Source organism: Phyllobates terribilis, unplaced genomic scaffold (genome assembly GCF_046119375.1).
Source record: "Phyllobates terribilis strain yellow unplaced genomic scaffold, ASM4611937v1 Scaffold_5__5_contigs__length_657084704, whole genome shotgun sequence".
In the NCBI taxonomy this organism is placed as follows: Eukaryota; Metazoa; Chordata; class Amphibia; order Anura; family Dendrobatidae; genus Phyllobates; species Phyllobates terribilis.
In genome coordinates this window covers 650,809,337-650,837,336 of record NW_027362765.1, presented here as the reverse complement: position 1 = coordinate 650,837,336, position 28,000 = coordinate 650,809,337, and the positions used below count along the sequence as shown (strand labels likewise).

The following is a 28,000-nucleotide window of genomic DNA, read 5'->3' as shown; positions in this document are numbered from 1 at the left end:
GCACATGTTAAGGAGCTGAAACTCCTAAACCCTTCATCCAACTTTAATGTGGATACCCTCAAAAAGCTGAAAGTCTGAACTTCAACTGCATCTGAATAGTTTTGTTTCAAATTCATTGTGGTAATGTCTAGAACCAAAATTAGAAAAATGTTGTCTCTGTCCAAATATATATGGACCTAACTGTATATGTGTGTATATATATATATATATATATTTATATATATTTATATTTATTTTATTTTTTTTCTAAGTTTTGTTCATCCTACTGAGCTCCATTAAAGAAGATCTACCATAAGAAAATGTTATGGGCTAAATCTGTGAGAATGTATGTGTAATAATATACTCACCGATCGCCGTCTTCTTCGGTGTCCAGCGCCGCACCATCTTCTGGGGTATGTGATGATGCTTTCAACTTGCCGGATGAGCTGGGGCTTATGTGTAAGCTGAAAGTCACTATTAAAATGTCGGTGTATAGAGCCTCACACTGACGCTCCATAGACTTGTATTGTAAAATCTAGCCGTAACGTCAGTCACATGACACTGAAGTGGATTGCAGCTGTGCTGCAGACTGGAAACGGCGATCAATGAGTACATTAATGTACCTACACTTCATGTATGCTTACACAGGTTTACCAAATAAAACTTTTAACAGGACTGCTACTTAAATCCCTTTTGACAAAATAAAAGGAATATTACATACCTACAAATCTGACAAGAAAGAAACGTCCACCAAAATTTGCAGAGCGCTCAAGGAAGGCACTAATCAGAGATTCAACAAAGACACCAAGTTTAACACTGTTGAAGCTCCAAAGATCGACAGCAGGGATTAAAGTATCTGGATTAAAGTATCTGTCCTGAAAGGGCAAAAATGTGTGAAATTGCAAAGTTCTTGTAAAAATTAGCAACTTTGCAAATTTTTCCATATTAAAAATAGAGGGATTTTTAGTTTTATGTGCTCTGTAACAGGCTGTCTTTCGTAGCAGCCTGGTAGAGAGCATAGTCCGAGCCAGCAGTACGACTATGGCATCATCTGAACTGTCAATCTTTAGAACTGCGCCACCCCTTTCAAAGTAGTGGCTTGGAACATTGCTCCTGAAGATTCATCTTGTAACAGCCCAGGCCAGCCTTACACTCAACACAGCTGGTCTTTTCTGAAGAGAGGACAGAAAAAGCTATTTGATAACCTTCATGGCAGATTCCTTTTATCCCCCCCACCTCTCTAATCCATTGATGCTCTGTCAGTCAGGATCAGGGACAGTGGTCAGAGTGCAAATTGAGGGGGTGAACCAGTGCCCTTGGCCAAGCATAGGTCTAAGCTCCCTCATTTGCATGTGAAATAAGCGTTGTTTTCTCATCCACTAAAATGTATACTGCTGGTAGGATTTTTCACACATTGCGGATTTCTCATGCCGATTCTGTACCGCAAGTCCTTAGCAATTTACAGCAAAACTTTCTGCAACATGTGAGCCTTATGCTCTCTTTTAGTGGACAGGCCGATTTGGTGCATGTTGTAGTAATTTACAATACAATACAATTAAATGGGTTTGCGTATTTGTAACCCAATCTGGAGCAAAAATTTTCCACATTGTGTGAAAATAGCCATAAGCTCTCTTTTAGTGGACAGGCAGATTGGGGCATGTTGAAAAACGGACAAAGTAAGCTTTAGGCTCTCAATGGTTGACCATTATAGTGTAAGGTGCGAAACCTATGTGTTGAACCAGAAAATCAGTTTTCATGCTATTCTCAGTATTTAGGGACAGGAGTTTTCGGAATGTCATGACACAAATCAGCAAAAACCCACAAGGATTGCTGCCTCTGGATGATGCTTTCTGTTTGTACTCATGTATAGGACTGTGTAATCATGAAGAAAACCGATCAGAGCGTCTCACTCAGCAAACCTGGTCCTGAAGGATGGAGCAAGACCCAGAACCGCATAACCGTGCGTCTCCCCCATTCAGTAAAGCACGAGAGGAGCAATGATGAGAGAATCTTAGCGCTTACATACAAGATCATTCATCTTCTGACTGGAGAGGTGAGAACTGCTGGGACAGGACACAGTGCCACATGGGAGGTGCCTGCATGATAATTTTATCATTCTCAGGTTTCTACAAGGTTTCATCAGAAATGGCTTCTTGTTTAAATCTGTTTTTAGGGTAAATGTATTAAATGTTTGTTTTTTTTTGATAAAATATCAGAAATCTTGCACTTTTCACACTGTTCCTTATACTAGACTCACATTTCCTGCGCTGTATAGAAGACTTTGCAGCAATCTTATTATCACAGGCAAGGTTACAGTGAAAGGCAACTCCTCTGTACAGAGTACACCACAATTGTACAGCTCACCTCCTCTCTCTTCCTGCACAATGACCTATGCCCAGATCAGAGCATGCCCAGAGAATACTTGTTAGATGTTAGTAGGGTGGGAGCCGTCTGTGAAGAAAATGCAAGGTAATCCCATGTCAATCACTGTGCACTGCTGGCAGGGGGGGGTTTACAGAGCTCTACATATGTAAATCCAACACCACTACAGCTCAAGCAGAGGGGAGGGGGGCTGAGAAGCAGGAGAGAGATCCCTCACAGCAGCTGTGAGTGGCACAGGACGGCCCACCCCCACGACCATGTGCTCTTTGTTCAAGAAACATAATTCAACAGTAGCTATGGGAAAATGATATATCTGAGTGATACACAAGGCAGATTTTTGGAAACTGGAAGGAAGGGAGAATCCCACCAGCCCTTTCTCCACCGCCAAGCTGGCAAGGATAGGGAGATATGCAGCACAGCCTTTCTGAAGACCCTAGTGCTGCTGTGTTTGGTCTTCACGCGTAGCAGGGGCTAGGTTGGGTACGTTGACACCAGAACCGTTTCCCTGGAGCCATCCAGGAGGGAATAGCCCATTTTAGTTTTGGAGACTCTTAGCTAAGTGGGAGCAGGTGTGGAGACTTGGGCTTGAGGAGGGGGAGGAACCCAGAGAATTTAAAAACTCAGATCACAACACTAAGATTACTTCCCACCTGTCTTTATCCTTGGGGAGCCCGTGCCATTAAGACATGTGGGACAAGTTCAGCAACCAAGTGAGGGCCTACATCCTCCCCCATGTGGTAGCCCTCCCCCACAAGCCAGGCTTTACATCTAAACTGGTAACTGACTTTAAGTTCTGCTTAATTGTTGTACCATGCTTTTGTATTTGTGACTCTGACCACTGTATATGTAACCCTTATGTATATAGTAGATTGTTTAGTCAGCTGTTATGGCAATTAAATATATAATTTAATCTTGGGCTGTTCTTTTATCTCGACCCCCGAACCTTAAGTCTGTTGTTCAGTCCAACGAACACGCTACCAGGCTGGTTTCTAGCCCGATATAAGTCTGTTATATCAAATAGGAACTAGTGGCTGCTCTATCCAGTCCAACAAGGCTCTGTTTCACTGGAGTAGTAAAAGAGCCTCTCAGGCTGTCAGGGGTGAGATTGAGTGTGGGGCCACTTCAGTTTTTGCGTGGACCACCTTTTCTCACTCTCTGGTGCCTTTCTGTACCCGTGTGGTCAGGAGGTGACGGTGTAGAACTGTACCAATCTGACCTTATGCGTCCTTAAGGGTGGTTGGTGCAAAGTGAAGATCCATATCACATGCTCCGTCTGGCGTAGTGTGACGTCAGGCGGGTGGCGTGGTGTGGATCTACCAGAAGAAGCGGCAACAGCGGGATTCTGGGGGCCCCCCTGGTGCTGTTTCTTCACATTGGTGATAAGCGGTGTGGGATCAAGATAATAGTGTGTGTGAGTGTTTAACGCACACTCACAGACACTAAGGACTGCCAGTAGTAGCTTTTGCTACTGGGGTCCTAAGATCAGCTCAGCACTAGACAGTCAGAGTGCAAATACTGTAAGGTGTGTGGGTGCATCATGTTGCAGTTCGGTGTCAGTGACCGTAGCATGAAAGGATGGCCAATGGCACCAGGAGCAGAATCAATGAGATGTCCAATGCTCCAGATGGTAGGTATGAGGTGCAAGTCGATGCCGCTCCAGAAGGAGGGTAGGACCGCCCACCACCTGCCCATCCCCCCAGCCAGGGGCGCAAGCACCAGGAACGTCTCGAGGCAGCAGTAGAACGTCGCGAGGCAACAGCCGCAGTAGAATGTCAGCGGGAGCGTGAGCACCAGGAAAATATGCTTCGGCTCCAGCTCAAGGTGCCGGTCTCAGGCAGTCCCGAGTTCCCTGAGCTCTGCGTCCCAAAGCTATTGGCGGAGGACTTCCCCCTGACGGACAAAGGAGGGGACTTGGACACTTTCTTGCTGGGATTTGAAGAAACTTGCCATCAGTACCATCTGCCTGAGGACCAGTGGGTCCGGTTCTTATCCCCTCGCCTTAGGGGTAAGGCCCTGGAGATCTTTGGGTACCTGCCCATTGAGATCACCCTGAGCTATGAGGACATCAAACAGGCTCTGGTCTGGCAGTACAACCTGACCCCTGAGACGTACCAGAAGAAGCCCTGGAGTTTGCAGCGGGGTCCTGCAGACAGCTGGGTCGATCACATGCGGGCTCTACAGAGAGCCGTTGACCAGTGGACCGCAGGACTGGAGCTCACCACCGTCCAGTAGCTGAAGGAGCTCATCGCGACTGAGCAGTTTCTGTGGAACTGCCCGGAGGACCTCCAACAGTACCTCCGTGACCGAAAGCCGCAGGGGTCCTGTGCAACAGCGACACTTGCCGACGAGTATTCAAACAACCGGGCTTCAGAGGCCAACAAACTTGCCGGCTGGAGAGGTAGTAAGTCGAACGCGGTGCCTGCTGTCCCTGCCCCCAAGCCCAAGAAGGCACCTACCCATGCTTCCCTCTCCACGCCGGTAGGGGAACCCCTTTTGTGTCACCTTTGCCGACAGCCGGGCCACTTCAAAGCCATGTGCCCTCAGCGCCAGAAGGGCCCGCCCCTGTCCCAGAGACCGGCCACTTTTATGTGTGGGTGGGGGTGGTGGGAGGTCCCTTGACAACCTGCAAACTGTCACCATAGGTCAGGCCAGGGCCGTGGGACTTCAAGACACTGGCGCTGAGATGACTCTGGTGCAGCCTGCACTGGTGTCGTCCCAGAATCTGATACCTGGAAAAACTCTCGCCGTCTCCGGGATTGGAGGCGTTGAGCCGGCGCTGCCCGTCGCCAAGGTGTATTTGGACTAGGGCTCGGGGAGGGGAGTGCGGGAGGTGGGGGTAACTCCGAACATTCCCGCAAGTGTTTTACTTGGGAGGGACTTGGGGCACCTAGTGTCCCACTATGTGGCCATTGAACCCCCAAGGCCTGACTCCCCGGACCACAGCATGTCCACCCCTATTGATTCCAATGTTATTAACATTCCTACTGATGGGGATGCGGGGGTGGGTGATGTACTGTGTCCCTCTCCCATAGGGGGGAGGAGATGGATCAAGTTGGCTGTGATAGTCTGAGTGCAGCCAGCCGGCTGGCTGGAACAGTTCGTCCTGTGAGGATGTCACCGAGGTGACCGACGGGGCAAACTGCAAAGGAGGAGGTGCATGCCATGGAGGGTGGGGCAGTCCCAGGAGAGGTAGGGTTTCCAGGTAAGGCCGCATGGGAGGGTTCCCCCACAACCGGGATGTCAGAGGGCCACAGTAGTCCGTTTAGACCGGAGGCTTGGTCAGAAGCAGAGGAGAAGCGGGCGCTACCCGCAGACTCAGCAGCCATGGCTGCTGTGACACGCAATGGCGGCACCCGGGCCCCTCGGGAGTCCGACGGACTGCTTCTCCCATTTTGATCAAGTGGCTGCCGGGTCAGACTGAGGCCAGGAGACAGGTCCCGAGGAACTGACAGAAGACGTGGCAGTTTCGTCTATTCTGGCCACATCCAGTCAGTTGTTTCAGGCAGCGTTAGAGACTGACGTCAGCCTGAAATCACTTAAGGAGCAGGCGGCGCAGCCTCCCTCGGACTCAGACCTCGAGCAGGTGGTCTGGGACCAAGGACGGCTCTACCGGGTAACGGTCCAGCGAGGTTACCCTTATGTATATAGTAGATTGTTTAGTGAGCCCTTATGGCGATTAAATATATAATTTAATCTTGGGCTGTTCTTTTATCTCAACCCCCCCGAACCTTACGTCTGTTGTTCAGTCCAACGAACACGCTGCCGGGCTGGTTTCTCGCCCGATATAAGTCTGTTATATTAAATAGGAACTGTTGGCAGCTCTATCCAGTCCGACAAGGCTCTGCTTCACTGGAGTAGTGAAAGAGCCTCTCAGCCTGTCAGGCGTGTGACTGAGTGTGGGCCCACCATTTCTTACTCCCTGGTGCCTCTCTGTACCCGTGTGGACAGAAGGTGACGGTGTAGAACTGTACCAATCTGACCTTACGCGTCCTTAAGGGGGGTGCGGAACGTCACGTTGGTGCAAAGGGTAGATCCATATCACGTGCTCCGTCTGGCGTAATGTGACGTCAGGCGGGTGGCAGGGTGTGGATCCACCGGAAGAAGCGGCAACAGTGGGATTCTGCGGGGCCCCCTTATGTCGTTTCTTCACACCGTCTATTGCTGCTTTTACCTATGTGGCTGCTACAGAACTAATGAATGTAGAGATGAGCGGATCAGGCAAAATTAGAGTTTGCCTGTTTGCACAAATATTCCTGGGAAATTCAACTTACAGAGAGTTTAGTCTTTGTGAATTTAACGTCTCTATTATGCTCTGAAGTCTGTCAAGACATCGGAGCATTATGCATTAGAAGTAAAAAAAATAAATAAATAAATCCTTAGATTTTCCTTACCGCTCATCTCTCTGGCCCCTTCACCCCTCTCTGTCACCCTTCTGGTCCTGCTGCATCTTCTGATTGCAACTGTTTGTGCTACAATAGACGGACTTCCGTCTCTGATGAGGTCCGGTAGGGTTCTGCACAAGCGCGCAAAAGGTAACAACGTAATGATTTCAGCACATGCTGTGGTTATAAGAAGATACATCCACGACCGTACAGGTGGCAGTGAGGAGCCAAGAGACCAGAGAGGTGAGGTAAGTGTAAGGATTTTATTTTTCTGAACATCCTTTACGGCTCATGAAAATGGCATCCAATAGCCATTCACAATCATCTTTCTGGATCCACATGGAAGCAAATGAAAAAAAAAAACATCCACATTTTGGCGAATGTGGATTGTTGGAAAATTTGAGTAGTATTCAATTCCACTTGAATAAATTCACTCATTTTTATGTTCAAGTCTTATTTTAAGCATTGTGGACAGTGTGAAAATTGCAATACTGTGAAGATAAACAATAGGTGATTTACCAATAACACATTCCGTTAAAGGGAATCGGTCAGCAGGTTTTTTCTATGTAATCTGAGGACCGCAGGAGATAGAGGCTGAAACACAGTATTCAGGTGTGCTGTTCTTTACTACTTGTGAAGGGTTTATCACTAAGAGATTAATATTGCTGAACTACACTAGTCCGACAATGCCCCCTCCAGTGATAAGCACCTCACTGTCTATGGACTTTGTATACAGGGAGCCTGGTGTGGGCAGGGTTAGCTTTCTCAGCTCTGCTTCATTCTAAGGCTATGTGCCCACGATGCAGAAATGCTCCGGATTTTTTCCTGAGCGTTTCTGCATCTCCCTGGCAGAAAAAACGCATGCAGATTGTCCATGCCGATTGTCCATGCCGATTGTCCATGCCGATTGTCCATGCCGATTGTACATGCCGATTGTTCATGCGTTTTTCTGCCAGGGACAAGCGTATGTCCTGCGTTTTTCACATGCGATTTCACATGCGGGTTGTTAAGCAATTTTAGCATCACTTGGAAAAGTGCTTGACAACTTGGTCACACTATTATATAGTGGCATGGATTTATATAGTGTGACCAAGTTAATAGTAAAAGAATGGTAAAAAATAAAAAATAAACATTATGCTCACCTTCTGATGGCCCCTAGTCTCCTTGTCTGGTGTGTTGGGCGGCTCGCGGTGGTCCTTCCATGACGTCATTTAGTCATGTGACAGGTCACGCGACCGCTGACGTCAACGGTCGTGTGACCTGACGTCATGGAAGGTCCTTTTAGACCATCGCGAGCCGCCAGGGAGCCAGGATGCATCGCTAAGGAGACCGAGGGCCATCAGAAGGCAAGTATAATGTTTATTTTTTATTTTAAATTCTTTTTTTTTTTTTTACAGGTACTGTGGTACCCGGGTCTGGAGGAGAATCTCCTCTTCTCCAAACCCGGGTACCATCTGCACATTGAGTCGCTTAATATCCGCATGTGCACATGTAGTGATGCAGATATAATGCGATTCAATGCAAGTCAATAGCGGCGAAAACACCGCAATTATGAAAAATTAATGGTAGCGCTGCAATGATAATCCACAGCGGAAATTTCTGCAGCACAGCACATGTGGATTATCATTGGGGAACATGGCAGACCTTCTACCAAGCGTTTTTTAAGCGTTTCCGTGGCAGAATTGCCGCTGCAGAAACGCTTAAAAATCACATCGTGGGCACACAGCCTAAATCTAAAAGCTTTGATTGTGTCGGAAATGCTGCATTCAGTAATCTAAGTGATACATGGTTGGATGCCGCTTCTCTTTGCCTACATCAGGCTGCTCTCAGATGGGGTAGCAAAAACCTGCTAACAGATGGCCTGTAAGTGGCCCATAAAGATAGCCGTGGTCTTGTTGCTGTTTCCCCATACAAACGAACGCTCGGCTGAGCGCTTATGTGTTCTCTGTGGGCAGAGTGGAGTGGGCCACTACCATACGTCTCTGGCAGCAGCCCATCTAGCTGGTGAACAAAAGGAGTGGACGCTTCATTTTAAGCTTCCCGATCCTTCTCTACCTCATTATCTGTTAGAAAAGAGTCTGGAAGCCCCCAGAGACATCAGAGCATCGTCCAATCCCACCAAATAGATGGCTTCAGCTGATTGTACCCTGTATGTTGTCTTTTAGGATGTCACAGTCTTATCTGTTTTCTCAGGAATGGAAATATTTAGAAGACAAAAATCAATACAAGGACATGACTGAGAATCAGCAGTCTGTGAAATCACAGGGTAAGAGTTTGATTACACGAGCAAATAATCTATTAAATGGTGAAAGATGCAATCGTAACTCACAACGAACAAATAATGTCAGAGCATTTGTTCGCTACAAATTCACCTTCCCACCTGCTTTTTTTCCTACAATCTCCAACCCTATCTTTTTTTGATTGACAGCTCTGGTTTCATAGAGCCAGAGAAGGGCGGAGATATAGGAAAAACAAGCAGGTGGAAGGTGTATATAAATGATTGGCCGCACCGTGATGCCCCGAGCGCCTGTACTTGGTTTGAACAGTCATTCTGTGTTGACAGAGGCCCTTTAACTAATACTGTTGTCTTGGAACACGGCCAACCCTATTTAGGACTTTAATTTCCTCTCCTCCTTTTTGTCAGTCAAATCATTGAACAAGCGAACAATCTCCATTTACATTACACAATTTTCAGAAATTGAACGACAATTTTTTTTCGCTCACCCAAACAATTTTAGGGTATGTGCACACGATGCAGAAATGCTCAGGATTTTTTCCTGAGCGTTTCTGCATCTCTCTGGCAGGAAAAAACGCATGCGGATTGTACATGCAGTTTCCTGCCAGGGACATGCGGAAATGAAGCGTTCTTCACTTTCATTTCCGCATGCGGGTTGACAAGCGCTTTCTAGGCGTTTTTAGCATCACTTGGAAAGTGCTTGTCAACTTCACACTATATAAATCCATGCAACCGGCAACCGGCATGGATTTATATAGTGTGTGAATGTCAAAAAATAAAAAATAAATCTATACTTTACTGCTCGGTCCCGGCTGCCGGCAGTGAAGACTTTAGGACCTTCCGACGTCAGCGTCACGTGACCCGTCACATGACTCTGACGTCAGCGAAGGTCCTTCATTCAACCGCGAAGTGCGGGGAATCAAGCAGGAGCGCTGCGCGGGCCGTCAGAAGGTGAGAATATATATTTTTATTTTTTTATTTTTTTTTTTTTAATGGTACCTGGGTCTGGATGAGAGTCCTCTCCTCCACACCCGGGTACCATCCGCACATTAGACCGCATGAAAAGCGCATCAACATATACAGTGATGCGGATTCCATGCGGTCTAATGCAAGTCAATGGCGGCAAAAGAGCAGCGTTTCCGCAAAATTAATTGACATGCTGCGGATTTTTGACTGCAGCATTTACGCTGCGGAAAAATCCGCATCATGGGCACAGCACATGCGGATTTCAATTGGGGAACATTGCTGCCCTTCTACCATGCGTTTTTCATGCGTTTCCGCGGCGTTTACGCAACTGCAAAAACGCCGCGGAAACGCATGAAAAACGCATCGTGTGAACTCAGCCTAATGCACAATAAACAAGCTTTTTTAGACAAATCGTTCAGTTGATCCATTCACATTACACAATTGTCATGAACGATGAGTAGCTGGCATTAGGATGTGAAAGATTATCGGCCAGTGTAAATGGACCTTAAGAGGTGATGAGCATTTTCCGGGGTCACCTAGGCACCTCTACACAATCATTACAGACTGAGTGTGCTCATACTGTGTGTTTGCATGTGTGCGTTTCCCATAGATCGTCCCAGTAGCAGAAATACACCAGAGAGATGTTCCAGCCCTCTAGGATCCCAGAGTTTTGAACAGGAAAATGACAATTCTCCGGAACATCAGGTTAGTAGTGCTGAGGTTAAATGGCGAAATATTGAAGTGCACCTGAACTGTGTGATCTTTAAATACCTGTGCAGATCTTCTGTCCTAATAGTGTTATCTCGAAAAATGTATCAAGTGTGACAATGTTACTTATTGTTATTATTACTCAGGATGAAAACCTGCTCAATATTAAAGTGGAAGTTGTAGATGAAGATGAGGAGTACATTAGTGGTGATCACATTTGTACAAATGAGGAGAGTGCTACAGATAGGAGTGCGGGTGAGTAATAGACTCCACCACATTATTATTATTATTTATTATTATAGCGCCATTTATTCCTTGGCGCTTTACATGGGGAAAGGGGTAGCACCAGGCATCGGGACATCGGAGAATCCTCCGGTGGGCCCAGTCCTCAGCGGGCCCACGAGCAGGATGCACGGGGCCCCTGGTTAACATGGCCGCCGGTGCTCCGCACTGCAAGGGCCCGGAGGGTTAGGAGGGCCCTTGCAGTGCGGCTGATGAGAGCAATCTGGCCTGCTCTCGGAGCCCCAGGCTCCGGGGGCCCATTGCCAGATTGCCCTCATACTGTGCTGCGGGCATGGAGCGATCCCTCCAGCTCCACTGCTTACAGTAGGAAAATGGCAGCGGAGCTGGAGGGATCCGTCCTCTGCTTCCTGCCCAGCGCTTCTTCCCTGACACAGAGGCACGTTGCTTGATGACGTCATCATGCAGCACGGCTGTGTCAGGGAGAAAGATGCCGGGCAGGAAGCAAAGGACGGTGCTGCGGGGGAGCGCGCTGAGAGGTACGTTTTTTTTTTGTTTTTTTTTTTGAGGGAGAGCAATGGTGATTGAGGAGGTGGGGGAAGATATGGCATGGCAATGGGGGAGAAGGGGGGAGATATGACATGGTGGGGGATATATGGCATAGCAATGGAGGAGATGGGGGGGAGATATGACACGGTGGGGGATATATGACATGGCAATGGGGGAGGTGGGGGGAGATATGACATGGTGGGGGATATATGACATGGCAATGGGGGAGGTGGGGGAGATATGCATGGCATGGTGATTCAGGAGGTAGAGGGAGATATGCATGGCATGGTGATGGAGGAGGTGGGGGGAGATATGACATGGCATGGTGATGGAGGAGGTAGGGGGAGATATGCATGGCATGGTGATGGAGCAGGTGGGGGAGATATGGCAATGATGATGGAGCAGGTGGGGGGAGATACGGCAATGATGATGGAGCAGGTGGGAGGAGATATGGCAATGATGATGGAGCAGGTGGGGGGAGATATGGCAATGATGACGGAGCAGGTGGGGGGAGATATGGCAATGGTGCCTGAGCAGGTGGGGGGAGATATGGCAATGATGACGGAGCAGGTGGGGGGAGATATGGCTATGATGGAGGAGGTGGTGGGGGGAGATATGGCAATGATGGAGGAGATATGACAATGATGGAGGTGGTGGGGAGATATGACAATTTTGGAGAAGGTGGGGGAGAGCAATGATGGAGGAGGTGGGGGGAGAGCAATTATGGAGGTGGAGGAGAGAAATGATGGGGAATTATGTGGATGCTATATGCTGTTAATATCTGGTCTGGTCATGGTGTGGTGGTCTTTCTCCCTTGTATGTGGTATTGTTCAGTCACTGTGGTGGTAATATGTGGTCTGGTCATGGCGTGGTGGTATTTCTCCCTTGTATGTAGTATTATTCGGTCACTATGGGGTGGTAATATCTGGTCTGGTCAAGGTGTGGTGGTATTTCTCCCTTGTATGTAGTATTATTTGGTCACTATGTGGTTACAGTCATGGTGTGGCAGTATTTCTCCCTTGTATGTGGTACTATTTGTGTTGGTACAGTGGATTGTGTTGTGTATGGCGGTCATTTGTTCTCTCTGATATTAATTAGGAAAAGATTCTTTATTTCCATTAGTGATTAAATACTTGAAACAAGATTCACTTACAGGGGTTCTCCGGGGAAAACAAGTAATCACCTCTTCACAGGATAAGTGATACATTATTGATTAGTGGGGGTCTGACTGCTGGGACCCACACCGATTGGTAGAATGTGGAGCTTTTATCCCCATTAGACTGGAGCTCATGTGCGACTTGACCACTGATCCATTCATTCCCTCAGTGGCTGTTCTTGTTTTTTTTCTGGAAACCCCAAAGAGAATGAATGGAGCTGCGGTCAGACGTCCCACTTGCTGTTGCATTTTAAAATGGGGATAAGTGTCCTGACAGGGATAAAACTTCCCCAATCTTCCTATCGGTGTGGTTGCCAATGTTTGGACCCACACGATCAGTAAGTTATCTCCGATCCTGTGGAGCCCTTGGATCGGTGATAACTTGTTTTAACCAAAGAACCGTTTTACTGCAAGCTACCGTAATTGTACATCCCAGTTATAGCATGTGCACGGTATATGTGCCGGAGCCGCCTGTGATTTACAGCAGGCGCTCCACTATAACGGGGATATCGGCTATCAGGTATTTGCATATAGCTGTAGGGTGGGCCCTGAGGATCAATTCCTCCTGTGGGCCCCAGACACCCCAGTCCGACACTGCATAGCACAAACAGTTACAATAATTTGAACACTACAAGTCAGCGACTGGTACAGGAGGAGAGAAGACCCCTGCCCGCGAGGGCTCACAATCTACAAGGGATGGGTGAGGATACAGTAGGTGACAGTAGAGCTGGCCGTGCAGCGATATGCTGGAGCGAGGATTACTGCAGGTTGTAGGCTTGTTGGAAGAGGTGGGTCTTCAGGTTCCTTTTGAAGGTTTCAACGGTAGGCGAGAGTCTGATATGTTGGGGTAGAGAGTTCCAGAGTTAGGGGGATGCACAGGAGAAATCTTGTATGTGATTGTGGGAAGAGGAGATAAGAGGGGAGTAGAGAAGGAGATCTTGTAAGGATCGGAGGTTGCCTGCAGGTGAGTACCGGGAGACTAGGTCACAAATGTATGGAGGAGACAGGTTTTGGATGGCTTTGTATGTCATGGTTAGGGTTTTGAACTGGAGTCTCTGAGCAATGGGGAGCCAGTGAAGGGATTCACAGAGAGGAGAGGCCGGGAAATAGCAGTGGGACAGGTGGATTAGTCGGGCAGCAGAGTTTAGGATAGATTGGAGGGGTGCAAGAGTGTTGGAAGGGAGGCCACAGAGCAGGAGGTTGCAGTAGTCGAGGCGGGAGATGATTAGGGCGTGCACTAGTGTTTTTGCAGATCCAGGAGAAATGTTTGAGTTGGAGTCGGCAAGAAGTGGGAAAGGGCTTGGATATGTGGTTTGAAGGAGAGATCAGAGTCCACGATTACCCCAAGGCAGCGAGCTTGCGGGACTGGGGAGAGTGGGCAGCCATTGACTGTGATGGATGGGTCAGATGGGGGGGTTGAATGAGATGGCGGAAAGTTGATGAATTCTGTTTTGTCCATGTTAAGTTTTAGAAATCTAGCAGAGAAGAAGGATGAAATAGCGGACAGACATTGTGGGATTTTGGTTAGTAAGGAGGTGATATCAGGTCCAGAGAGGTAGATCTGTGGGTCACCAGCATAGAGATGATACTGAAAGCTGTGGGACTCTATGAGCTGTCCAAGGCCGAAGGTGTAGATGGAGATGAGTAGTAGCCCTAGGAGTGAACCTTGGGGGACACCGACAGATAGGGGGTGAGATGAGAAGGTGGTGTGTGAGTGGGAGACACTGAATGTCTGGTCTGTTAGATATGAAGTGATCCAAGATAGGGCCAAGTCTGAGATGCCGAGAGATGAGAGAGTCTGTAGTAATATGGAATGGTCCACTGTGTGAAAGGTGAAAGACAGGTCCAGGAGGAGGAGGACAGAGTAGTGTCACTTCGATTTGGCAGTTAGTAGGTCGTTGGTGACTTTAGTCAGGGCAGTTTCAGTGGAGTGATGCGGTCATAAGCCAGATTGCAAGCGGTCAAAGAGGGAGCAGGAGGAGAGGTGGGAGGACAGTTCAGAATGGACGCGCTGTTCAGTATTTTTGAGGCATATGGCAGAAGTGGTATGGGGCGATAACTAGTCAGAGAGGTTGGGTCAAGGGATGGCTTTTTGAGGATGGGTGTGAATGAGGCATGTTTAAAGCATGAGGGGAAGATACCAGTTGTTGGTGACAGGTTGAAGAGGTGGGCTAGGGTTGGGATGAAGATAGTGGTAAGGTTAGGGATGAGGTGGAATGGGATTAAGTCAAGTTTGCAGGTGGTGAGGTGTGATTTAGAGAGTAAAGAGGAAACTTGATCTTCTGTAATGGTGGAGAAGCTGGTTTTGGAGGAGGAGGGTTGAGTAGATATGAGGAGGGGCTGTGGGGACTTCAGGCAAAAGCTTTGATGGTGTCAATCTTCTGCTTGAAGAATGAGGCAAAGTCTTCGGCTGAGATGAGAGGAGAGGGAGGAGGCGCTTGGGGGACGAAGGAGAGAATTGAAAGTGTTGAATAGCTGTTTAGGGTTGTGAGACAGGGAGGATATGAGAGATTAGAAGTAGGTTTGTTTTGCAGCAGTAAGCTTGAATTTGAAAGAAGTTGGGGACTGTTTGAATGCGATGAAGTGCTTGTTAGAGTAGGACCTTTTCCATCTCTGCTCAGCAACTCTGGAGGCCCTTCGCAGTTCTTTAGTCAGGTTGGTGTGCCAGGGTTGCCTGTTGAGTGTGCGAGAATTGAGAGCTGCAGCTGTTGTGGTAAAGCGGCAGCAGCATCTGTATCGTGTATGGAATTTATGCCTGTGAGAGGGAGAAGGGATTCAGAGAGTGAGTGTAGGTCAAGGTGTTTGAGATTTCTGCAAAGGTGTGCAAGTTTGTAGAGTGGGGATTGTGCACCTGGAGAGGAGAGGGAAGAGAATATAAGTACAGGTGCTTCTCACAAAATTAGAATATCATCAAAAAAGTTAATTTATTTCAGTTCTTCAATGCAAAAAGTGCAACTCGTATATTATATCGAGTCATTACAAACAGAGTGATCTATTTCAAGTGTTTATTTCTGTTAATGTTGATGATTATGGCTTACAGCCAATGAAAACACAAACGTCATTATCTCAGTAAATTAGAATACTTTATAACAACAGCTTGAAAAATGTTTTTAAAATCCGAAATGTTGGCCTACTGAAATGTATGTTCAGTAAATGCCCTCAATACTTGGTCGGGCTCCTTTTGCATCAATTACTGCATCAATGTGGTGTGGCATGGAAGCGATCAGCCTGTGGCACTGCTGAGGTGTTATGGAAGCCCAGGTGGCTTTGATAGCAGCCTTCAGCTCTTCTGCATTGTTGGGTCTGGTGTCTCTCCTCTTCCTCTTGACAATACCCTATAGATTCTCTATGGGGTTAAGGTCAGGCGAGTTTGCTGGCCATCAAGCACAGTGATACTGTTGTTTTTAAACCAGGTATTGGTACTTTTGGCAGTGTGGACAGGTGCCAAGTCCTGCTGGAGAATGACATTTCCATCTCCAAAAAGCTTGTCGGCAGAGGGAAGCATGAATTGCTCTAAAATTTCCTGGTAGACGGCTGCGCTGACTTTGGTCTTGATAAAACACAGTGGACCTACACCAGCAGATGACATGGCTCCCCAAACCATCATTGATTGTGGAAACTTCACACTAGACCTCCAGCAGCTTGGATTGTGGCCTCTCCACTCTTCCTCCAGACTCGGGGACCTTGATTTCCAAATGAAATGCAAAATTTACTTTCATCTGAAAACAACACCTTGGACCACGGAGCAACAGTCCAGGTCTTTTTCTCTTTGGCCCAGGTAAGACGCTTCTGGTGTTGTCTATATGTCATGAGTGGTCTGACACAAGGAATGTGACACTTGTAGCCCATGTCCTGGATACGTCTGTGTGTGGTGGCTCCTGAAGCAGTGACTCTAGCGGACTGGACTCCTTGTGAATCTCCCCTGAATTTTTGAATGGCCTTTTCTTAACAATCCTTTCAAGGCTGCGGTTATCCCGGTTGCTTGTGCACCTTTTTCTACCACAGTTTTTCCTTCCACTCAACTTTCCATTAATATGCTTGGATACAGCACTCTGAGAACAGCCAGCTTCTTTAGCAATGACCTTTTGTGGCTTATCCTCCTTGTAGAGTGTGTCAATGACTTCCTTCTGGACATCTGTCAAGTCAGCAGTCTTCCCCATGATTGTGGAGCCTACTGAAACAGACTAAGGGACCTTTTTACATGCTTAAGAAGCCTTTGCAAGTGTTTTTTGTTAATTATTCTAATTTACTAAGATAATGACTTTAGTGTTTTCATTGGCTGTAAGCCATAATCATCAACATTATCAGAAATAAACACTTGAAATAGATCACTCTGTGTGTAATGACTCTATATAATATGTTTCACTTTTTGTATTGAAGAACTGAAATAAATTAATTTTTTGATGATATTCTAATTGTATACGCCGTACGCACCACGCACACACACTATATACACCATACATACCACACACACACACTGTATACGCCGTACGCACCACACACACACTGTATACGCCGTACGCACCACACACACACTGTATACGCTGTACGCACCACACACACACTGTATACGCCGTACGCAGCACACACATACTGTATACGCCGTACGCACCACACACACACATTCTGTATACCCTGTACGCACCACACACACACTGTATACGCCATACGCACCACACACACACACTGTATACGCTGAACGCACCACACACACACTGTATACGCCGTACGCAGCACACACACACTGTATACGCCGTACGCACCACACACACTGTATACGCTGAACGCACCACACACACACACACTGTATACGCCGTACGCTGCACACACACACACTATATACACCATACATACCACACACACACACTGTATACGCCGTACGCACCACACACACACTGTATACGCCGTACGCACCACATACACACTGTATACGCCGTACGCACCACACACACTGTATACGCCGTACGCACCACACACACACTGTATACGCCGTACGCACCACACACACACTGTATACGCCGTACACACCACATACACACTGTATACGCCGTACGCACCACACACACACTGTATACGCCGTATGTACCACACACACACTGTATACGCCGTACACACCACACACACACTGTATACGCCGTACGCACCACACACACACTGTATATGCCACACGCACCACACACACACACTGTATACGCCATACGCACCACACACACACTGTATACGCCGTACGCACCCCACACACACTGTATGCGCCGTACGCACCACACACACACACACACACACCCTGTATGCGCCGTACACACCACACACACACTGTATACGCCGTACGCACCACACACACTGTATACGCTGTACGCACCACACACACACTGTATACGCCGTACGCACCACACACACTGTATACGCTGTACGCACCACACACACACACTGTATACGCCATACGCACCACACACACTGTATACGCCGTACACACCACACACACACTGTATACGCCGTACGCACCACGCACACACACCCTGTATACGCCGTACGCACCACACACACACTGTATATGCCGTACGCACCACACACACACACCCTGTATACGCCGTACGCACCACACACACACACCCTGTATATGCCGTACACACCACACACACACTGTATACGCCGTACGCACCACACACACACTGTATACGCCGTACGCACCACACACACACTGTATATGCCTTACGCACCACACACACACTGTATATGCCACACGCACCACACACACACTGTATACGCCGTACGCACCACACACACACTGTATATGCCACACGCACCACACACACACTGTATATGCCACACGCACCACACACACACTGTATACGCCGTACACACCACACACACACTGTATACGCCGTACACACCACACACACACTGTATACGCCGTACACACCACACACACACACTGTATACGCCATACGCACCACACACACACTGTATACGCCGTACGCACCACACACACACTGTATATGCCACACGCACCACACACACACACTGTATATGCCATACGCACCACACACACTGTATACGCCGTACACACCACACACACACTGTATATGCCACACGCACCACACACACACACTGTATACGCTGTACGTACCACACACACACTGTATACGCCGTACGCACCACACACACACTGTATACGCCGTACACACCACACACACACTGTATACGCCGAACGCACCACACACACACTGTATACGCCGTACACGCCACACACACACTGCATACCCGTACGCACCACACACACACTGTATATGCCACACGCACCACACACACATTGTATATGCCACACGCACCACACACACACACTGTATACGCCATACGCACCACACACACTGTATACGCCGTACACACCACACACACACTGTATATGCCACACGCACCACACACACACACTGTATACGCCATACGCACCACACACACACTGTATACGCCGTACGCACCCCACACACACTGTATGCGCCGTACGCACCACACACACACACACACACACACACCCTGTATGCGCCGTACACACCACACACACACTGTATACGCCGTACGCACCACACACACTGTATACGCTGTACGCACCACACACACACTGTATACGCCGTACGCACCACACACACTGTATACGCTGTACGCACCACACACACACACTGTATACGCCATACGCACCACACACACTGTATACGCCGTACACACCACACACACACTGTATACGCCGTACGCACCACGCACACACACCCTGTATACGCCGTACGCACCACACACACACTGTATATGCCGTACGCACCACACACACACACCCTGTATACGCCGTACGCACCACACACACACACCCTGTATATGCCGTACACACCACACACACACTGTATACGCCGTACGCACCACACACACACTGTATACGCCGTACGCACCACACACACACTGTATATGCCTTACGCACCACACACACACTGTATATGCCACACGCACCACACACACACTGTATACGCCGTACGCACCACACACACACTGTATATGCCACACGCACCACACACACACTGTATATGCCACACGCACCACACACACACTGTATACGCCGTACACACCACACACACACTGTATACGCCGTACACACCACACACACACTGTATACGCCGTACACACCACACACACACACTGTATACGCCATACGCACCACACACACACTGTATACGCCGTACGCACCACACACACACTGTATATGCCACACGCACCACACACACACACTGTATATGCCATACGCACCACACACACTGTATACGCCGTACACACCACACACACACTGTATATGCCACACGCACCACACACACACACTGTATACGCCATACGCACCACACACACACTGTATACGCCGTACACACCACACACACACTGTATATGCCACACGCACCACACACACACTGTATACACCGTACGCACCACACACACACTGTATACGCCGTACACACCACACACACACTGTATACGCCGTACGCACCACACACACACACACACCCTGTATGCGCCGTACACACCACACACACACTGTATACGCCGTACGCACCACACACACACACTGTATACGCCGTACACACCACACACACACTGTATACGCCGTACGCACCACGCACACACACCCTGTATACGCCGTACGCACCACACACACCCTGTATACGCCGTACGCACCACACACACACACCCTGTATACGCCGTACACACCACACACACACTGTATACGCCGTACGCACCACACACACACACCCTGTATATGCCGTACACACCACACACACACACTCTGTATATGCCGTACGCACCACACACACACTGTATACGCCGTACACACCACACACACACACTGTATACGCCGTACGCACCACACACACACTGTATACGCCGTACGCACCACACACACACTGTATACGCCGTACGCACCACACACACACTGTATATGCCATACGCACCACACACACACTGTATACGCCGTACGCACCACACACACACTGTATACGCCGTACGCACCACACACACACTGTATACGCCGTACGCACCACACACACACTGTATACGCTGTACGCAGCACACACACACTGTATACGCTGTACGCACCACACACACTGTATGCGCCGTACGCACCACACACACACTGTATACGCCGTACACACCACACACACACACACTGTATACGCTGTACGTACCACACTCACACTGTATACCCTGTACGCACCACACACACACTGTATACGCTGTATGCACCACACACACACTGTATACGCTGTACGCAGCACACACACACTGTATACGCCGTACGCACCCCACACACACTGTATACGCCGTACGCAGCACACACACACTGTGTACGCCGTACACACCACACACACACTGTATACGCTGTACGCAGCACCCACACACTGTATACGCCGTACGCACCGCACACACACACACTATACGCCGTACGCATCACCACGCATACACTGTATACGCCGTACGCAGCACACACACACACACTGTATACGCCGTACGCACCCCACACACACTGTATACGCCGTACGCAGCACACACACACACACACTATATACGCCGTACGCACCACACACACACTGTATACGCCGTACGCAGCACACACACACACACACTGTATACGCCGTACGCACCCCACACACACTGTATACGCCGTACGCATCCCACACACACTGTATACGCTGTACGCAGCACACACACTGTATACGCCGTACGCACCCCACACACACTGTATACGCCATACGCACCCCACACACACTGTATACGCCGTACGCACCACACACACACTGTATACGCTGTATGCACCACACACACACTGTATACGCTGTACGTACCACACACACACTGTATACGCCGTACGCAGCACACACACACACACACACACACACTGTATACGCCTTACGCACCACACACACTGTATACGCCGTGCGCACCACACACACACTGTATACGCCGTACGCACCACACACACACTGTATACTCCGTACGCACCACACACACACTGTATACGCTGTACGTACCACACACACTGTATGCGCCGTACACACCACACACACACTGTATACGCTGTACGCACCACACACACACTGTATACGCCGTACGCACCAGACACACACTGTATACGCTGTACGCACCACACACACACTGTATACGCTGTACGCACCACACACACACTGTATACGCTGTACGTACAACGCACACACTGTATACGCCGTACGCAGCACACACACACACACTGTATACGCCTTACGCACCACACACACTGTATACGCCATGCGCACCACACACACACACTGTATACGCCGTACGCATCACCACGCATACACTGTATACGCCGTACGCACCACAAACACACTGTATACGCCGTACGCACCCCACACACACTGTATAAGCTGTACGCACCACACACACACTGTATACGCTGTACGCAGCACACACACACTGTATACGCCGTACACACCACACACACACTGTATACGCTGTACGCACCACACATACACTGTATACGCTGTACGCACCACACACACACTGTATACGCCGTACACACCACACACACTGTATACGCTGTACGCAGCACACACACACACACTGTATACGCCGTACGCACCACACACACACTGTATACGCCGTACGCACCACACACACACTGTATACGCTGTACGCACCACACACACACTGTATACGCTGTACGTACCACACACACACTGTATACGCCGTACGTACCACACACACACTGTATACGCCGTACGCACCACACACACACTGTATACGCAGTACGTACCACACACACACTGTATACGCCGTACGCACCCCACACACACTGTATACGCCGTACGCACCCCAAACACACTGTATACGCCGTACGCACCACACACACACTGTATACTCCGTACGCACCCCACACACACTGTATACGCAGTACGTACCACACACACACTGTATACGCCGTACGCACCCCACACACACTGTATACGCCGTACGCACCCCAAACACACTGTATACGCCGTACGCACCACACACACACTGTATACTCCGTACGCACCCCACACACTGTATACGCCGTACACACCACACACACACTGTATACGCCGTACGCACCACAAACACACTGTATACGCCGTACGCACCCCACACACACTGTATACGCCGTACGCACCACAAACACACTGTATACGCCGTACGCACCACAAACACACTGTATACGCCGTACGTACCCCACACACACTGTATACGCCGTACGCACCACACACACACTGTATACGCCGTACGCACCACACACACACTGTATTTGCTGTACGTACCACACACACACTGTATACGCTGTACGCAGCACACACACACTGTATACGCCGTACACACCACACACACACACACACACTGTATACGCCGTATGCGCCGCACACACACTGTATACGCCGTATGCACCGCACACACACACTGTATACGCCGTATGCACCACAAACACACTGTATACACCGTACGCGCCGCACACACACTGTATACGCCGTACGCGCCGCACACACTTTGCATACGCCGTACACACCACTCACACACACACTGTATGCGCCGTACGCACCACACACACACACACACACACTGTATACGCCGTACGCACCACAAACACACTGTATACGCCGTACGCACCACACACACACTGTATACGCCGTACGCACCACACACACACTGTATACGCTGTATGTACCACACACACACACTGTATACGCTGTATGTACCACACACACACTGTATACGCTGAACGTACCACACACACACTGTATACGCTGTACGTAACACACACACACTGTATACGCTGTACGCACCACACACACTGTATACGCTGTACGCACCACACACACACTGTATACGCCGTACGCACCAGACACACACTGTATACGCTGTACACACCACACACACACACTGTATACGCTGTACGTACCACGCACACACTGTATACGCCGTACGCACCACACACACACTGTATACGCTGTACGTACCACGCACACACTGTATACGCCGTACGCACCACACACACACTGTATACGCTGTACGTACCACGCACACACTGTATACGCCGTACGCAGCACACACACACACACTGTATACGCCTTACGCACCACACACACTGTATACGCCATGCGCACCACACGCACACACACACACACTGTATACGCCGTACGCATCACCACGCATACACTGTATACGCCGTACGCACCACAAACACACTGTATACGCCGTACGCACCCCACACACACTGTATAAGCTGTACGCACCACACACACACTGTATACGCTGTACGCAGCACACACACACTGTATACGCCGTACACACCACACACACACTGTATACGCTGTACGCACCACACACACACTGTATACGCTGTACGCACCACACACACACTGTATACGCCGTACACACCACACACACTGTATACGCTGTACGCAGCACACACACACACACACACACTGTATATGCCGTACGCACCACACACACACTGTATACGCCGTACGCACCACACACACACTGTATACGCCGTACGCACCACACACACACTGTATACGCTGTACGTACCACACACACACTGTATACGCTGTACGTACCACACACACACTGTATACGCCGTACGTACCACACACACACTGTATACGCCGTACGCACCACACACACACTGTATACGCCGTACGCACCACACACACACTGTATACGCCGTACGCACCACACACACACTGTATACGCCGTACGTACCACACACACACTGTATACGCAGTACGTACCACACACACACTGTATACGCCGTACGCACCACACACACACTGTATACGCCGTACGCACCCCAAACACACTGTATACGCCGTACGCACCACACACACACTGTATACTCCGTACGCACCCCACACACTGTATACGCCGTACACACCACACACACACTGTATACGCCGTATGCAGCACACACACAATGTATACGCCGTACGCACCACAAACACACTGTATACGCCGTACGCACCACACACACACTGTATACGCCGTACGCACCCCACACACACTGTATACGCCGTACGCACCACAAACACACTGTATACGCCGTACGTACCCCACACACACTGTATACGCCGTACGCACCACACACACACTGTATACGCCGTACGCACCACACACACACTGTATTCGCTGTACGTACCACACACACACACTGTATACGCTGTACGCAGCACACACACACTGTATACGCCACACGCACCACACACACACACACTGTATACGCCGTATGCGCCCCACACACACTGTATACGCCGTATGCACCGCACACACACACTGTATACGCCGTATGCACCACAAACACACTGTATACACCGTACGCGCCGCACACACACTGTATACGCCGTACGCGCCGCACACACACTGTATACGCCGTACGCGGCGCACACACTTTGCATACGCCGTACACACCACTCACACACACACTGTATGCGCCGTACGCGCCACACACACACACACACACACACACACTGTATACGCCGTACGCACCACAAACACACTGTATACGCCGTACGCACCACACACACACTGTATACGCCGTACGCACCACACACACACTGTATACGCTGTATGTACCACACACACACTGTATACGCTGAACGTACCACACACACACTGTATACGCTGTACGTACCACACTGTATACGCTGTACGCACCACACACACTGTATACGCTGTACGCACCACACACACTGTATACGCTGTACGCACCACACACACACTGTATACGCTGTACGTACCACACACACACTGTATACGCTGTACGCACCACACACACACTGTATACGCTGTACGTACCACACACACACTGTATACGCTGTACGTACCACACTGTATACGCTGTACGTACCACACACACACTGTATACGCTGTACGCACCACACACACACTGTATACGCCGTACACACCACACACACACTGTATACGCCGTACGCACCACACACACACTGTATACGCTGTACGTACCACACACACACTGTATACGCAGTACGTACCACACACACACTGTATACGCCGTACGCACCACACACACACTGTATACGCCGTACGCACTACAAACACACTGTATACGCCGTACGCACCCCACACACACTGTATACACCGTACGCACCCCACACACTGTATACGCCGTACGCACCACACACACACTGTATACGCCGTACGCAGCACACACACAATGTATACGCCGTACGCACCCCACACACTGTATACGCCGTACACACCACACACACACTGTATACACCGTACGCACCCCACACACTGTATACGCCGTACGCACCACACACACACTGTATACGCCGTACGCACCACACACACACTGTATACGCCGTACGCAGCACACACACAATGTATACGCCGTACGCACCCCACACACTGTATACGCCGTACACACCACACACACACTGTATACACCGTACGCACCCCACACACTGTATACGCCGTACGCACCACACACACAATGTATACGCCGTACGCACCCCACACACTGTATACGCCGTACACACCACACACACACTGTATACGCCGTACGCACCACACACACTGTATACACTGTACGCACCCCACACACTGTATACGCCGTACGCACCACACACACACTGTATACGCCGTACGCAGCACACACACAATGTATACACCGTACGCACCCCACACACTGTATACGCCGTACGCACCACACACACACTGTATACGCCGTACGCACCCCACACACACTGTATACGCCGTACGCACCACAAACACACTGTATACGCCGTACGCACCCCACACACACTGTATACGCCGTACGCACCACACACACACTGTATACGCCGTACGCACCACACACACACTGTATACGCCGTACGTACCACACACACACTGTATACGCCGTACGTACCACACACACACTGTATACGCCGTACGCACCACAGACACACTATATACGCCGTACGCACCCCACACACACTTTATACGCCGTACGCACCACAAACACACTGTATACGCCGTACGCACCCCACACACACTGTATACGCCGTACGCACCACAAACACACTGTATACGCCGTACGCACCCCACACACACTGTATACGCCGTACGCACCACACACACACTGTATACGCCGTACGCACCACACACACACTGTATACGCTGTACGCACCACACACACACTGTATACGCTGTACGCACCACACACACACTGTATACGCTGTACGTACCACACACACACTGTATATGCTGTACGCACCCCCCACACACTGTATACGCTGTACGCACCCCACACACACTGTATACGCCGTACGCACCACAAACACACTGTATACGCCGTACGCACCACACACACACTGTATACGCTGTACGCACCACACACACACTGTATACGCCGTACGCACCACACACTCAGTATACGCCGTACGCACCACACACACACTGTATACGCCGTATGCACCACACACACTGTATACGCCGTACGCACCACCACACACACACAGTGTTTGCAACATACGCACCACACACACACACACATTGTATACTCCGTACGCACCACTCATACACACACTGTATACACCGTATGCAACCCCCCACACATACTGCATACGCCGTACACACCCCCCCCACACTATATACTCCGTACTCACCACACACACACACGCTGTATACGCCGTACGCACCACACACACCCACGCTGTATACGCCGTACGCACCACACACACACACACACTCTGTATACACCGTACACACCACACACACACTGTATACGCCGTATGCACCACACACACTGTATACGCCATATGCGCCACTCACACACACTATATACGCCGTACGCGCCACTCACACACACTGTATACGCCGTACGTGCCACTCACACACACTGTATACGCCGTACACACCACACAGACACACACACTGTACACTGTGTGCTGAATTATTAGGCAAGTTGTATTTTAGAGGATTATTTTTATTATTGACCAACAACTATGTTCTCAATCAACCCAAAAGACTCATAAATATCCAAGCTTAATATTTTTGGAAGTTGGAGTGTTTTTTTTTTAGATTTGGCTATCTTAGGAGGATATCTGTTTGTGCAGGTAACTATTACTGTGCAGAATTATTAGGCAACTTAATAAAAAACAAATATAATCCCATCTCACTTGTTTATTTTCACCAGGTAAACCAATATCAGTGCACAAAATTTAGAAATAAACATTTCTGACATGCAAAAACAAAAAACAAAAAAATTAGTGATGAATATAGCCCCCTTTCTTTATGATGACACTCAGCAGCCACCATCCATAGATTTTGTCAGTTGCTTGATCTGTTTTCGATCAACTTTGCGTGCAGCAGCCACCACAG

The 28,000-nt window shown here is 49.3% G+C and overlaps 1 protein-coding gene across 5 annotated transcripts in view; it reads left to right on the top strand.

Annotated features, from left to right (window-relative positions):
* The window catches only part of LOC141273829 (uncharacterized), a 208,341-nt gene that overhangs the window by 158,059 nt on the left and 22,282 nt on the right, over positions 1-28,000 (top strand). For all 5 annotated transcript variants that reach the window (XM_073686228.1, XM_073686229.1, XM_073686226.1 and 2 more), the window contains 4 exons: positions 1,850-2,032; positions 8,937-9,009; positions 10,556-10,650; positions 10,800-10,908. In XM_073686228.1, the coding sequence (XP_073542329.1) occupies positions 1,850-2,032; positions 8,937-9,009; positions 10,556-10,650; positions 10,800-10,908 (460 nt within the window). The remainder of the gene's footprint in view (positions 1-1,849; positions 2,033-8,936; positions 9,010-10,555; positions 10,651-10,799; positions 10,909-28,000) is intronic.